Source organism: Ochotona princeps, chromosome 1, assembly GCF_030435755.1.
Source record: "Ochotona princeps isolate mOchPri1 chromosome 1, mOchPri1.hap1, whole genome shotgun sequence".
Classification (NCBI taxonomy): domain Eukaryota; kingdom Metazoa; phylum Chordata; class Mammalia; order Lagomorpha; family Ochotonidae; genus Ochotona; species Ochotona princeps.
Genome location: NC_080832.1, coordinates 37,565,879 through 37,580,060, shown reverse-complemented (window position 1 = coordinate 37,580,060; position 14,182 = coordinate 37,565,879). Strand labels below are relative to the sequence as shown.

At 41.0% G+C, this 14,182-nt stretch overlaps 1 protein-coding gene and 1 pseudogene across 5 annotated transcripts in view; both read left to right on the top strand.

Annotated features, from left to right (window-relative positions):
• The window catches only part of NCOA7 (nuclear receptor coactivator 7), a 161,951-nt gene that overhangs the window by 95,874 nt on the left and 51,895 nt on the right, over positions 1-14,182 (top strand). For all 5 annotated transcript variants that reach the window (XM_004587221.3, XM_058678105.1, XM_004587222.3 and 2 more), the window contains exons 4-7: positions 3,691-3,770; positions 4,780-4,887; positions 9,603-9,716; positions 10,266-10,391. In XM_004587221.3, coding sequence (XP_004587278.2) covers positions 3,691-3,770; positions 4,780-4,887; positions 9,603-9,716; positions 10,266-10,391 — 428 coding nt within the window. The remainder of the gene's footprint in view (positions 1-3,690; positions 3,771-4,779; positions 4,888-9,602; positions 9,717-10,265; positions 10,392-14,182) is intronic.
• LOC105941943 (large ribosomal subunit protein eL39-like) lies at positions 2,103-2,413 on the top strand (annotated as a pseudogene).

Sequence of the window (14,182 nt, the reverse complement as noted above, 5' to 3'; positions counted from 1 at the left end):
CCCCCGCCCCCGCCATCCTAAGGCACAGCAGGTTGGTCCTTGCCCAGGACAGCTCATGTTCCTTCCTGGCTCTCCAGTGTGTGGTGAAGTGTCTGCTGCACATCTTGTTTTAGTAAGACATGCAGAACTTGACCTAGTGAGGCACACACAGTTGGTCATCTTTGCAACTCACTGCAGGGGTGCCAGGAAAATCAGTAACTTTATAGTAATCAGAATGTTATCCAACTGTATATTGTTTAATTTATTATAAATATTGGTGAACAGTGATCCATAAATAGTTTTACATTGGTTTTTTTTTTAAAAAAAAACTCATTGCAGAAACATTTAAGAAGCAGTGTGATACTTTACCTTGTGCTATGATGATTTATAAGTTGCTGGATTCTCAAAATTTGCCATTTGCTTCTCGGTTTTTTCTATTGAGCTTCTACTTCTGGTGTGTAAAGCACAATGTTCAAATTTTGCCTTGGATTATGCCTGTAACTTGCTTGGCATGATGCTCTATCCATAAAGAGTGTTGCCCACAATCAAACCCATCAGGCTCATTGATGTGTACTGGGAATTTCATTCAACCATATCCACCAGGTATTCGTTAGGCACAAGACATTCATAAATGGGTATTGTGTGGTCTTACCTGAAGGATCGTCAGATATTTGACTCTGGAGGAAAACCTTTTGTTTGAGTAATGTTATATGTTTGACATTTTTCTAGCCTACTCATTCATGCCAAAGGAAAATAATTTGTGTTTATACAGTTAAGATTATTGTGAAAGGTTCAGCCAGCAGCCAGTATGGTTGGACAATAAGCAAGTGATTGTGAGGTGGTGGCTTACAATGGCGCTCCACTTTGGAACCAGAGACAACCACATACAGTTTCTGGAGGTAGTGGGCCAGAAGTTACCACAGAGGGATGAAGGAAGGCTTTAGACATATGAGCCATTTGCAAGAGGATATTCAGAGACTGTTCTGAAAGCCACATTGAAAGCTGTCTATGATGACACTGAGAAGGTCAAAGTGTGCAACAAAAAAAGAGGAGGTGAGCTATGAAAACAAGTGAACACTGTGTCACATAATGCCAAAGCAGTTTGTGGAATAGTGTATCAAGGAATATTAGCCTGCAGTATCCACATTGCATGCAAATTAAACAAAAGCAAAAATTTTTTTTCTGATTCTTTAGAAGGAAAAACCAAGCTTATTAACATTTCATTGTTTACTTGCCAAGAACTATGCAAGCCAGGTTTTGTATTTTTTTTTTTATCTAAAGCTATGGTAATTGGTCCCATCTTCCTGAAACAATTTCAGGGCAACTGCCTGAAGGTGGGGAGGTCATTCTATATATATATGAAGAATTTATATATATATATTTGAAGAATTTATATATATATATGTGTATATATATATATACACATATATATATATATAAAATGTTGAAGAATTTTTAGTGTCTTCAGATGTCTCTGAATTGAACATAGAAATACCTAGAACAGGATTTCTAGGTTAAGGTGGCTATTATGTAATGTATTTTTTTCTCTTGGTTTTTAATTTTAAACAGTGTAAAAGAAACACTTAATGAATATTCATGCTCCTGTATCACTGTCCAGTTCTCCTTCAGTGTCCCTTTGTTATGTAGATGACATGATATTTTTGATGACATTTCTTAGTGGACATATGTGTTGTAAGGTCTCAGATGTGCAGGGCTGAGCTAATGCAACTTTTGGGATCATGGCACGCTCTTACGGTTAGACCAGGGTTCCTTGTGAGTTGTTCGTTAATGTTCCTTTATCTCTGTTCCTTCCTCTTGTTTCTCTCTCCCACCATATGTCATTCCATTGTGTTCAGTGAGTGTAGACATTTATATTTATATGGCCTTGTAAAGTGGTTATGATTGTTTTCTGTTCACTTGTTTCAAATGTACATAAATGATACTCTACATCTCAATCTGTTTCTCTTGGTATAAACTTACTGCTGTGTAAACTTTTAATGATGGCCTAGAATCCAGGAGCACCTGGGACACTTTGTGTTGACCTGCTAGCCCACTGCTGACCTCTAGAGTGCATTTTCAGGTCGCCTACTTAGGGTACATGCAGTGTACCTGCTGGCAGAGAACACACATCTGCAAACTAAGTTGCTGCGTGAAATGACTTATAATTTGCTGGAATGACTGAACCAGTTTTCTTCCTGAGTAGCATTACTAGAATGGTTCAGCTTTTTGCTTTCTCCTTTTCTCCACCATCATGATGAGTATACCTCACTATTCCTCTCAATGTCCTTTCACAAGACTTTCAGAAGAGAGAGATTCTGATCCAAAGGACAATACCAAAATTACCCCGTCCTGCAGTGGATTTGGATGAAAACTGGTAATATACTCAAGTATTACTCTTAAGAGGCAACATTGGAGAACCAAGTTGAGTCAGTAATGAATTGGACTTGAAGTGGCATACATAGAAATAGCATTTGAAACCACTATCTTCTTCATCACATCAGTATCACCATTGTTGTGCCAGCTGAATGTGTTTGATTAGGATTATGACTAATGCATTTACTCAGTAATAAATATGTAAAAGGATTAAAAAGGGAGTATTCCAACTTAATTTTGTTGTAAAGTGATACCTGATTTTAATTTATACTTTTCTGATTACAGAGATGCTGGGGGCATCTATTCATAGTTAATTCAATTTTTGTCAGTTCAGTTTTAAATCAGGGCAGTGTATTTCCATAATGTTGAGTATATGAATTAATATATGATAGTTTGGTCATTAAAGATTTAATCATATGCAGCTGGCAATGGTTGAACATCTTTGAGCTATAAAAACAGTACATATCTGTGCTCCAACATAAGACATAGATGTCTTTCCAAGCTTTCATTACTATAAGTAATATAATAATAACCATATGTGAAAGCACATAACATTTCAATTATTTTGAATTTGTCCTTAGGATAAATTCCTAAGAGAATAATTCTTGACTGAGAGAATGAACATTTTTATGGCCAACATATCAGTTGCGAAGCTACCTTCTAAAAGGACTGTATGCATGTAAGGCAGCATTTTTTTTTTACTTTATTTTAATTGAAAAGTCAGAGTTACAGAGAGAAGGAGATACAGAGACAAAAGCCTTTCATCTGCTGGTTTACTCTCCAAGTGGCTGCAGCAGCCAGAGTTGAGCCAATCTGAAGCCAGGAGCCTGGAACTTCTTCCCAGATCTTCCACATGAGTGCAAGATGGCAAGACCTAGGGCCATCCTCTGCTGCTCTCCCAGGCCACAAGCTGAAGGGGAAGTGGAGCAGCTGTGACACCAACCAGCGTCCATATGGGATCCCAATAGATGCAAGACAAGGATTTAGCCACTAGGCTACCGCGCTGAGCCCAAAAGACAGCATTTATGTCATGTGCATGTTGGTTTCATTCCAAATTTATCATCATAACATATTATATTTAAACTATTTTAATAGCTTTCAAACATTACATGACCTTACTGTTTTCCTTTATATTACTTAATTGCAATTAGCATTATTCATATGGAGGTATTCATGGATAAATAGCATGCTTTTATGGTAACGTTCTGTTTTGTCTTTAGTCTGTTTTTCTTTGTGTGTTCTACTCAATTTGAAGGTGAGTTTTCACATAGTGTATATTCATAGTTTCCTCAATTTCTGAAAATGAAATCATTTATTTGCCTACAATTTATTTTTCAGATGACAATCAAAACAAAACACATGACAAAAAGGAGAAGAAGATGGTGGTTCAGAAGCCCCATGGTACCATTGAATACACGGTAAGTAAAAATAGGATAATATGAATGTTTGTTAATATTATTAGATTTAGCCTGCGTTTCTGCTTTACACATTCCTCTCTTTCACTGAATTTTTTCTTGGTGCCCGCTAAATGGTGAAGTTTCTTAAGGCCCGTTCTTGATAATTTCTTTCCCTTCATGTTTTCTTCCTGGAGAAGTTTATAGGAAGCAATGACTTAAGGGTGTGAGCGTGACCTGGCTGCTGCAGTACACGTCGCCCCATTGATTGTCAGGGTTGCTTAGGCTCATCTGCTGGGTTCAACAGGTGTTGGTTTCCTTCTTTGCTCCAGGTCCATTTTCCAAAGCTGGAGTAAAGATAAAACTCATCACATCTACTTTGTCTCCTATGCTTGGTGCTTTTTGAAGAAGTGGTGGCTGCGTAATCCATTCTTTTGCATAAGCCACACGTTTATCTTTGACATCTTCTCTTCACTTTCCAAGTGACCATCCAGAAAGTTGGGCTAGATCACTTCACTTTATGCTCTCATAGAATCATAGAATCCTTCACATTATTTATCTCAGTTTAGCATTATTGATTCATTGTTCTGAATGTTATTTTGTACTTTCAATTCATATATCCATGGAGAGAATGGGCCCATTTTTGTTCATCACCTTCATGACACCTTGCATAATGTAGGCCAGGAACCTGTTGATTGAGTAGGTGACTAGCACTGTAATGTGTGCATTTATTACAGTACACTGTGTAGTGTGTGCTCACTTCTCTGCTTGTACCATGGAGTTAAAACTTAATGCTCAGTTTTATGACTTTGTGGAGCTCCAAGTATATTTATATCCTAACTTTGTCTAGAAATACTTTGAGATTGTTTTCACTGTAATCTATAACTTTGATTAGTCTAACGCATATTGAGTTGGTGAATTTTGGTTCTGTGGGAGCCTGGGTTTAATTCTGGATTAATATTGTCTATTCAAATTGCTGTTTCTTCCATGTATGTTGAATCTTGTTTTCTAATATTCTGTTTGATTGTTCTAGGCTGGAAGCCAGGATACCCTAAACTCCATAGCACTAAAGTTTAACATCACTCCCAACAAATTAGTGGAATTGAATAAACTTTTCACACATACCATTGTTCCAGGCCAGGTATCTATTTCCTTATTGAATATGACTTTACACATTTTTTTCCATTTTTAATGCGTGACTATTATTGTCATGAAATTATCATTAGTGATAATGTGTATTATCTTAATGTCTTCTCCTTTTGATTCAAGAATTCTTGAAGAATCCTAGTACTTGTGAAATGTTCAGAAATGAATTCACTGCAAATAATTGACATAGTTTATTATAACAGTTGTTAGTGAATGTAATGCTGTTTCCTAGGACATCTAAAGAAATTGCAAATTAATGTGACATTTCCCTTCTGTCAAAGATAATAGATATTCTTGAAATATTTAATTCAGAATTTCAAGTTTCAATTTAGTCCCCTCTTCTATGGTGTATTATGACCATCATTTTACATAAAAGTTGGCAAAATTTTTGTCATTTTTTGTCATCTTGATATTACGGGAAAAAATGGGCAAACCTGCCAAAGACAGGGACATTTAGCAGGGCCATCAACAAATGGTCATCAATTTTTTCCCCAGCTTTTTAATTTTCTTTATTAAACTGAGTGAAATTGACAAATTGAATATTTTCCTAATCTAATCAAGTAAACTTATGTTGGGTACTTTCTATATATAGTAAGATATTCTTAATAAATGTAAATGGCTTACTCATTAAAGGAACTTGGTTGAGACCCTGTGTTTATACCTAACTGTGAAGTACTTGGTAGTCATGAGCACATTTTGGTTTCCTTGCTAACTTACTAGTTCATATTCTTCAATCTGTACATTTAAGTGACATTTCATTCTTTGAGGATAGATATTGCAACTAAAAGAATCCTTCTATATATTAGAAAGACAGATTGACAGAGAATGAGAAACAGAGATCTTCTGTCCATTGGTTCATACCCAAATGGCACATTGGTTGAGGCTAGGCTAGGCCAAAGCCACCTGGAATTCTGGGTCTCCTGTTTGGAGGATGGGGTCCAAATACTTGGGCTGCCTTCTGCTGCATTCCCAGGCACATTAGCAGGGATAGAAAGAGGATCATCCAAAACTTGAACCAGTGCACCAAAATGGAATCCAACATCACAGATGGCAGCTTAATTCCCATGGGCCACAACACTAACCCAACATTGCTCCTTTTTTTTTTTTTAAGATTTATTTTATTTTTATTGCAAAGTCAGATATACAGAGTGGAGGAGAGACAGAGAGGAAGATCTTCCATCCAGTGATCCATATGGGCACCGGTTCTAGTTCCGGCAGCCCCTCTTCCCATGCAGCTCCCTGCTTGTGGCCTGGGAAAGCAGTTGAGGACGGCCCAATGCATTGGGCCCCTGCACCTGCATGGGAGACCCAGAAGAAGCTCCTGCTTCAGATTGGCTCAGCTCTAGCTGTTGCGGCCTCTTGGGGAGTGAACCATTGGATGAAAGATCTTCCTGTCTGTCTTTCCTCCTCTCTCTATATCTGACTTTCCAGTAAAAATAAATAAATCTAAATCTAAATTTGAACTGTAATACTGCAACAAGGTGGAGGAATCCACCATAGGGGAAGGGTATGGGGAGGGGTAGGGGGATTCCCAGAGCCTATGAAACTGTCACATAATGCAAAATAATTAATTAAATAAATAAATGAATAAATCTTAAAAAAAGCTTTTCAAAAATTGACAAGTTTTGATCTCTTAAGGAAGATAAGTTTTTGTCTCTTTCATTGTCCTTATTTCATAATCCACAATATTGCTGCATAGTATGTAGCTGAGCTATAACAGAGAATATGCTTGTATGTACTAATTAAGTGGCTGTCAGTATAGCAATCTTAGAAAAATAATTTAGCGTGATTCTTTATATGCCTTTCAGAGGTGATTATTACTATACTAAGGTCTGATAATCAGTAGGAGTTTTAGGGCTGTTTGGCCTAGTCTACTGTAATAGTTTATGAAAAACAAATCCTGAAATGGGACTTTCAAAGCTTCGTTTTCATTTCTCCTTGAAATTTATCTTTTGTGACTTCACTTCGTTTTTAAGTTTCAGTTTCCTAATCTCTGAAATTAAGGGTTGGGCCACATTATCTCAAATGTTCCCTCCAGTTTTTATTGCGGTGTTCAGTTGTAGAACTAAGCAGATACATGCTGTTAGTTTTCCCAGGACTTCTGTATTCATGCTTTCTGCTGACAAAGAAGGAGGGATTAGCAAGAGAGAGAGAGAGAGACTTGGGGCTTTAAAACTGTATGTGACCTTTTGGGTTTCAGTGCTGTGTCCTGCTGGAGGAGGGGGTGTGGTAGCCCTCTCATCTCAGTAAATCTGATAACCCCAAACTTGGTCTGCTCTGATGTTAGAAAACTAGAGACCCTTCGAGAGACTCATGTGAAGTCCACCATGAGGTGGAAAGAAAACTGGTCTGGTTGGGTCAGTGCCCACCTATGAGAATGATTTTTCAGAGGTCACCAGGACTGAAATGTTGCTTTGTTGGTTTGTTACTTCAGAAGACAAAAGCCAAGATTAGAGAAGTATTTTTAAAAATAATGGAGGCATAAAATGTTTTTTCCGAAAATTCTGAGTTAGGCTGCGAGTTCTGATACTTAAATTTTGTAGATACGAACAAAGAATATGCTTCTGCCAGGTGGTTTATCTTGAGCACTCAAATGTTATCCTGAGAATGTATGCTTTTAAGGTGCTTTAATTTTCATGGATGCCTTAGCTACCCATGCTTAACAGTTGTTCTCAAAAAAGAAAAAACTGCTTGCAAGGGAGTGGCACTGTGTTGTAGTAGTATAAGCCTCTGCCTGTGGCACCAGCATCCCATATGGGCAACAGTTCATGCCCTAGCTACTCCACTTCTGATCCAGCTCCCTGCTTGTGACCTGGGAAAGCAGCAAAGGATAGCCCGTGTCCCTATGTGCCTGCACCTGTGTGGGAGATTCAGAGGAGGCTTTTGGTTCCTGGCATCAGATAGGCTCAGCTCTGTCCCTTGTGGCCATTTGGGGCATGAGTCAGCCATGGAAGAGCCTGCTCATCTCAGTCTCTCCTTTTCTCTGTGACTCTGCCTTTCAATAAGGTTTATTTAAGAAAAAAAGGTGTTAAAAAGCTGTCATTTTCAAGTTATTACAACTTTTTCATGCCAAAAATAAATACCACTCTAGCGTCTAAAATTTCCATTTGTTGTTAGAGTAAATCCATAACTCTCTTTTGAAGGCAGGGAAAACGTCATCCCAGCCCCTATTTCATGTCTACTTTCCCATTGAGGTCACACATGTGGCTGAGCTTCCAAGCCTTCTCATGCCTCTTCTGTGTGTGATACAGTGAGCTGTTTAATCACAGCTAGACCTTTGATTCAAAGGTCTAGTATATGTCATCCAGTAGAATGCCAATCTGAGTTGCTTAACACCGTCTCAGAGTTGTGATGTGAAAAAAATAATGTGTATGGTGAATTACTTATAAGAAGTGCCATCCATTCATTTCTCTAGTTCAACTGTGGAAAGTAAAGGAATTGTTTATGCAGACACACAGTTTTAATCCTTTGCAAGCTGCTCTCGAAGGACTCTGTTTCGTCTTTTGCCATTATTGAAGATGTCATAGAAGAGTCCTCCAACACCAGTTATTATTGTTAGTGTGCATTAATGATAATTCATTGAATCTTGAGCATTGCTTTTGGTTAGATTCCACAGAATCTTGTTATTCCTGAAAAACAGTTTTTATCTTACAGAAAATGGATGTTGCTAATTAATTATGTCAAGTTCTTTGCATTGGTTATGTAGAACCTAACTTTCCAGCACACATCTCAATAGAGGTTTCATAATTTTTGGAGCATTTATTTTAAGAAACAGTCAATCTTTATCATATATTTCTTTGACTTTGATTTTTCCCATTTTTTTTGCTATTTCCTCATTTTCTTGGAGTGAAGTAAAGTTTAAACAAATAAAACAAAAATACCTCCATGAGACACTGAATAATAGTAATTTATCAGTGATTAACTGCTATGGATTCTGTTTTATAGCATTAATGCTTATCATTTTAAGATTATATTTGATATGTGCCCAAATGTAGCACATGTCATTAAGGAGAGTTGAATAACAGTGTTGTAATAACTTTCAACAACCAAAATATTCTGTAGAAAGAGATTATCCTATATCAGTCTTGGGGCTTTTTAATTTTAAGTTTTTCTTCTGTTTTGTTTGTTTGTTTTTTGCCTTGAGATAACCGAGACATGGATAGAACAGAAAGTATTGGGTTTTTGTTGTTGTTAATATGACTTTGTACAGATTGCCATGTAAGGACCTTACTGTTCTAGCACTGAGGGCTGGCTCAGAAGTAGCAAGCTTGAATTTGTTCTGGGACGCCCTTAATCCACACAGCTGGGATGTTTAGAAGCATGCCTTGCCTCTGTGTCTTCTGCTTCCTGGCACATTCATTCCTTCTCTACCACACTCTTCCTCCCTATTATCCAGTTCCCACTTACTTTCAAAACCTTACCCAAACTCACTTGCTCTACCGGACCTGTCCAGACTCTTCACTCGTCTTACGCTATTTCTTCTTAAGCACTTGCAGTGTGTACAGGTGTGCTCCATACATTTTAATCACAGTGATTCTTATTGCTCAGTATCATTTATTGGATTAAGGTGTGCATATTAGTATTATAAATTTCATGAAAGCCAACTAGATCTCAGTCATGCACTGAGCAGGATGCTGTATAGCCCTCTTAAGACTGACTGATGGTTTGTTGATTCTTGATACTCACTCAGCTCCTCTTTCCCATTCTCAGGTCCTTTTTGTGCCAGATGCCAACTTTCCATCTAGTACCTTAAGGCTATCATCATCCAGTCCTGGTGCTACTGTCTCTCCGTCATCATCAGATGCAGAATATGATAAACTACCAGTATGTATGTTATGCACTTCATGCACTGACAGATTTTTTTTTTTGCAAGTTGAAGAATTCAACATGTTGTATATTTAAATTTTTGCAAGACTTTAACTGAAATTTCCCCAAAGGGGTAAGGTTAGGTAATTTGTCATTAGTTGGGATAATGCATTCTCTGTAAGAGAAACCTTCAACTTTAAGGTTCCCAAGGTGTAAAAGCATGGCTTGTTTAAAACTGTTGTGCTGACCTCCTACAGAGAGGGGTGGGTCATTTGTAGTCTGCCTTTTTCTAGAGCATGTGCATCAAAAGTCTAATTTGGTTGTATTATAAAAAGATTTAGTGGGCATCTTTGTTAACTTATACATATACCATTTTTTAAAGTCTTGATTTGGTTTGCATACATGTATTCTATTTGTTATTGTTGAGAGATAAAAGACACTTTATTTTCAAGTTAACATACCTTTCTTGGTATACTTGTATAGAACTTGCATGAGCTGGCTTATGTGCATAATTTGTTTTGAAAATAGATATCTGTATTTGATTTTGGAAATTTCTGCTTCTGTAAGGATGCTGACTTAGCAAGAAAGGCCTTGAAGCCCATTGAAAGGGTTTTGTCATCTACTTCTGAAGAAGATGAGCCAGGTGTCGTGAAATTTCTCAAAATGAATTGTCGCTACTTCACAGATGGAAAGGTATGTAGTGATGTGTGTATCTTGTTTCCTTGGAACCTATGGAAAGCTAAGCAGTTATTATAACTTACTGGAAAGGAGTCTATACTAAAATATCTCACCTAAAATTGTAGCTAAATATTTACCAAGTAACCATTTTCCTTTGATGAGTGGTACTTTTTTGAGAGAATCCTCGTCATTGGAAAGAAGTGTGATTCTCTGTGACACAGAGTTTGTTTTTAAATCTTTCAGTTCTTAGTACTGTGTTGTGCATGTTTTATAGTGAAGCTGCAGTTAAACTCACTGAACTCAGTACCCAGGAATGGGGAATGGCCACCCCATGTCATCCCAGGGTCCCTGATGCGGAGCATGCTCTGAGGGTTCTGCTTAGGTGGTTTTGACAGTTCTGAAATGCTACTGATAATCACTGATCCAACAATCCCTACTAGGCCTGCCCCAGCCCTAGTTTCTGTGCTTGCCAGCATATGCAGCAGACTGGTCCAGTTTGTCCTACATCCCATTCAGCTCTGGTATACATTACTGGGTGCTGAAGCATAGCTAAACCCAACTGACTCCACTATCCAGCCCACACTCATGCCATTGGGTGCCACCGCCTGTCTAACCAGCCTACCCCCAGACTCACAAGTGGGAGTTGCAACCCATCAGAGAGGTGCCAACAGTTTCCCTACTGGCCCACTCCCAGTCCCAGATCTTGCATTCTACAAGTGCTTCTGCAGTTTAGCTTGACAGGATTTGCTCCCAGTCCCAGCACTTGCCAGCTGATGCTGCGGAAAAGCCCACGTAGCCTGTTCTTACTCTGGCCTATGCATGCACCATTGGGTACAGTTAGTTAGCCCAGCCTGGCTCTCCCCATAATCCAGTTAAAATGCAGGCCGATGGGTGTTGTAGCCCTGCCTGGCCTCATCTGCCCCCAATCCCAGTTTTTATGCTTGCTTGCCAGGAGGAGCAGTGGCCCAGCGTGGGATCCCCTGCAGCCCTTCTGCCGGGCTTGCACCCCATCTCCCAGGTCTCACGTGTGCTGGTGGATGCTAAGGCCCAGTCTGACATGGCCTGCTTCACTTCAGCATTTGCCAGTGGATGCTGTAGCCTGGCCCAGCCTGATCTGCCCCAAGTTCCAGCTGATACTGGTGGATGTTGCAGCCTATCCCAGCCCAGGCAGCCCCCAGTCCTGGCCCTGATGTGAACTGACTGGTGTTGCTGGCCAGACCTTACCTGTCCTGCACCCTGTCCTGCCTCATAGATCTACCTGTGAGTGTTATGAACTGGCCCAGCCTAACCGCCCCTAGACCTGACCTACATGTGTGCCAGCAGACACCGTAACCTTGCTTGGTCTGGGCTGCTCTCAGCCTTGTTTCTTGTGCTCACCTGCAAGGATTGCATCATGAAGAGGAGTTCCCCAAGCTCCTGTATCAGTTCTCCTTCCAGTGGCAGATCTCATGTATACCAGTGGGTCGTTAACTTACTTAGCCCGCATCCTGACCTGACAAATCAGCCCATTCTGCTTCTCACTGTTAGTTGCTACAGCCCAGCCAAACCTGATCCATGCCCTGACACAGCTCTCAAATGGTTCAGCAGGTGCCAAGACCTAGCCCAACCCGTCCCATACCCTCCCTAGCTCTCATGAGTACCAGTGGGTGCTGGAGTCTAACCCAGTCTGGCACTCCCCAGACCCAGTCCACACCCATGTGGAGGGACACTGCAGTCATGTCTAGCCCAAGTTGCAGCCCCTATTCCAGTTCTCACACTCTGCACTGGGAACCACAACCCAGCCGGGGTGGTGTCCCCTTAGCTCCCTAACCAACTTGTTTCCAGTCATAGATCCTATGCATGCCAGTGGTTGTTCTGACCCAGTTCAGCATAACCAATTCCCTGTCTTGGTCTTTGCCATTGGATGCTGCAGCCTGACCTGTCCTTGCCTGTTGTCAGTCCCAGCTCTCTCTGTTAAGTCCTGAGCCTAGTCCATCCCAGTCAGCTCTCATCCCTGGCTCATACAAACTGGTAGGTGTGATAACTTAGCCTGGTATGACCCGCACTCCAGCCTGACTCCTGTACATGCCAGTGAGCTAAGGTTGGCCCACTTCTGCCCTGTTGCCCCTCTCCAGAACCAACCCACATTCTTGCTGATGGGTGGAGTTGCCTTGTTTCGCCTGACCAACAGCCTGGCCTTAGTCTTATGTTCACCAGTGGGAGCAGTGGCCCACCAGGGGAGTTTCACAAGTTCCCCCACAAGGTCCACTCCTAGACCCAGATATCACTGTGCTAAAAGATGCTATGTCCTTAACCAGCATAGTCTGCCTCCTCCATACCTGCCTTTGTATGAGCTGGCCTGCCACACACCCTATTCTTAGGTGCATCTGGGATGCTGTAGTCTGGATCAGTCTGGCCTGTTCCCAATCCTAGCACCCGTGAGTCAGAGGGTTCCATGGTCTTATCTAACCCAGCCCATCACCACCTCCAGCTCATTAAGCAAACCAGCAGAAATTACAGTTCCACAGGGGTGGACCCACATATCCCTCACAGAATCTGCCCCCAGACCTGGATCTCTCGTGTGCTGTTTAGTGTCATGGCCCAGCCTAACATAACCCGTCCCCTGTTCCTATGCTCACTTCTGGGTACTGTGATGTATCCTTGCCAGGCAGGCCCCCAGTTCTAGCTTTTGTGTGCACCGGTAGGGGGTAGTCAATAGTGGTCGGTGCTAACTGGCCCAACTCAGGACTCCCACTTGGGTGGATGTATTAGTCTGACCCAGAAAGGTCCTCCAGCTTATCCTCTCCAACCTGCTCAGTTTCAGTCCCTTCAGTGGCCTTTTTGGTGGAAATCCCCTGGAAGTCATTCCTCACCTGCAACAACCTCCCTTAGCAGTTCTACCTCCCTCACATTCCTATACCTCCTTCCCTGAGCAGTCCGTAGTCCCTGTGCCTGGGAGCTCTTGGGTTCTCCAGCCAGGACTTCCAACCCCAATCTACTGGTGAGGTGGCATGCTGGCCTGGAGCTCTACCTGCCCACCGGAGAGCCAAGATCATAGACCCTGTCCTCTGGCATGCGTACAGGTCTGGGACCTTACCTGTCCACTTACCTGGGACACAAGTGCATGTGTGAGACCCAGGTCCAGCCCACGGGTATACAACACTAGCTGGGGCCTTTCCCTGCTTCCTCCCCACCACCCCCCTTGGGACTGAAACATATGTGTGAATTCAGGCCAACTCTAATAGGACTAGGCCATGAAAAGATGATTTGTGTGAAGAGCTTATCACAGAATGTGGAAATTTTAATTCTTCAACTTACGTGGTTGATGCTAGCAGTTCTAGTATTAAAATTCTGCTCTGTCATCCTTGCAGCACTTTGGTTGCTGAATTTTTAAAAAAATACTGATTGATTGATTTGAAAGACAGAGAAAGAGTTCATCCATCCACTGATTCACTCCCTTAATAGCTGCAAAATCTAGGGTTGGGCCAGGATGAAGCCAGGAACTAGGAGCTTCATCCACATCCCCCATGTGAGTACAAGATCCCAAATACTTGAACCCTCTTCCGCTGCTTTTGCTGGTGCATTATCAGGGAGTTAGACCAGAAGTAGAGCAACTGGGACTCGAACCAGTGCTCAAATGCCACACCAGCATCAGCAGTTTAATCTTCTTATCTGTTTTACAAATAACAAATCCAAATTTTAGCCTCTGAAGAAGGGCCTGTCTTATGAGCTTGTGTTCACAGTAGAGGCTTTCTGTCAGCTTGCGGATAATAGGAAAATGTTATTGATGTGCAATTATGAGTTTCATAAATAAGAACAATCAGAGC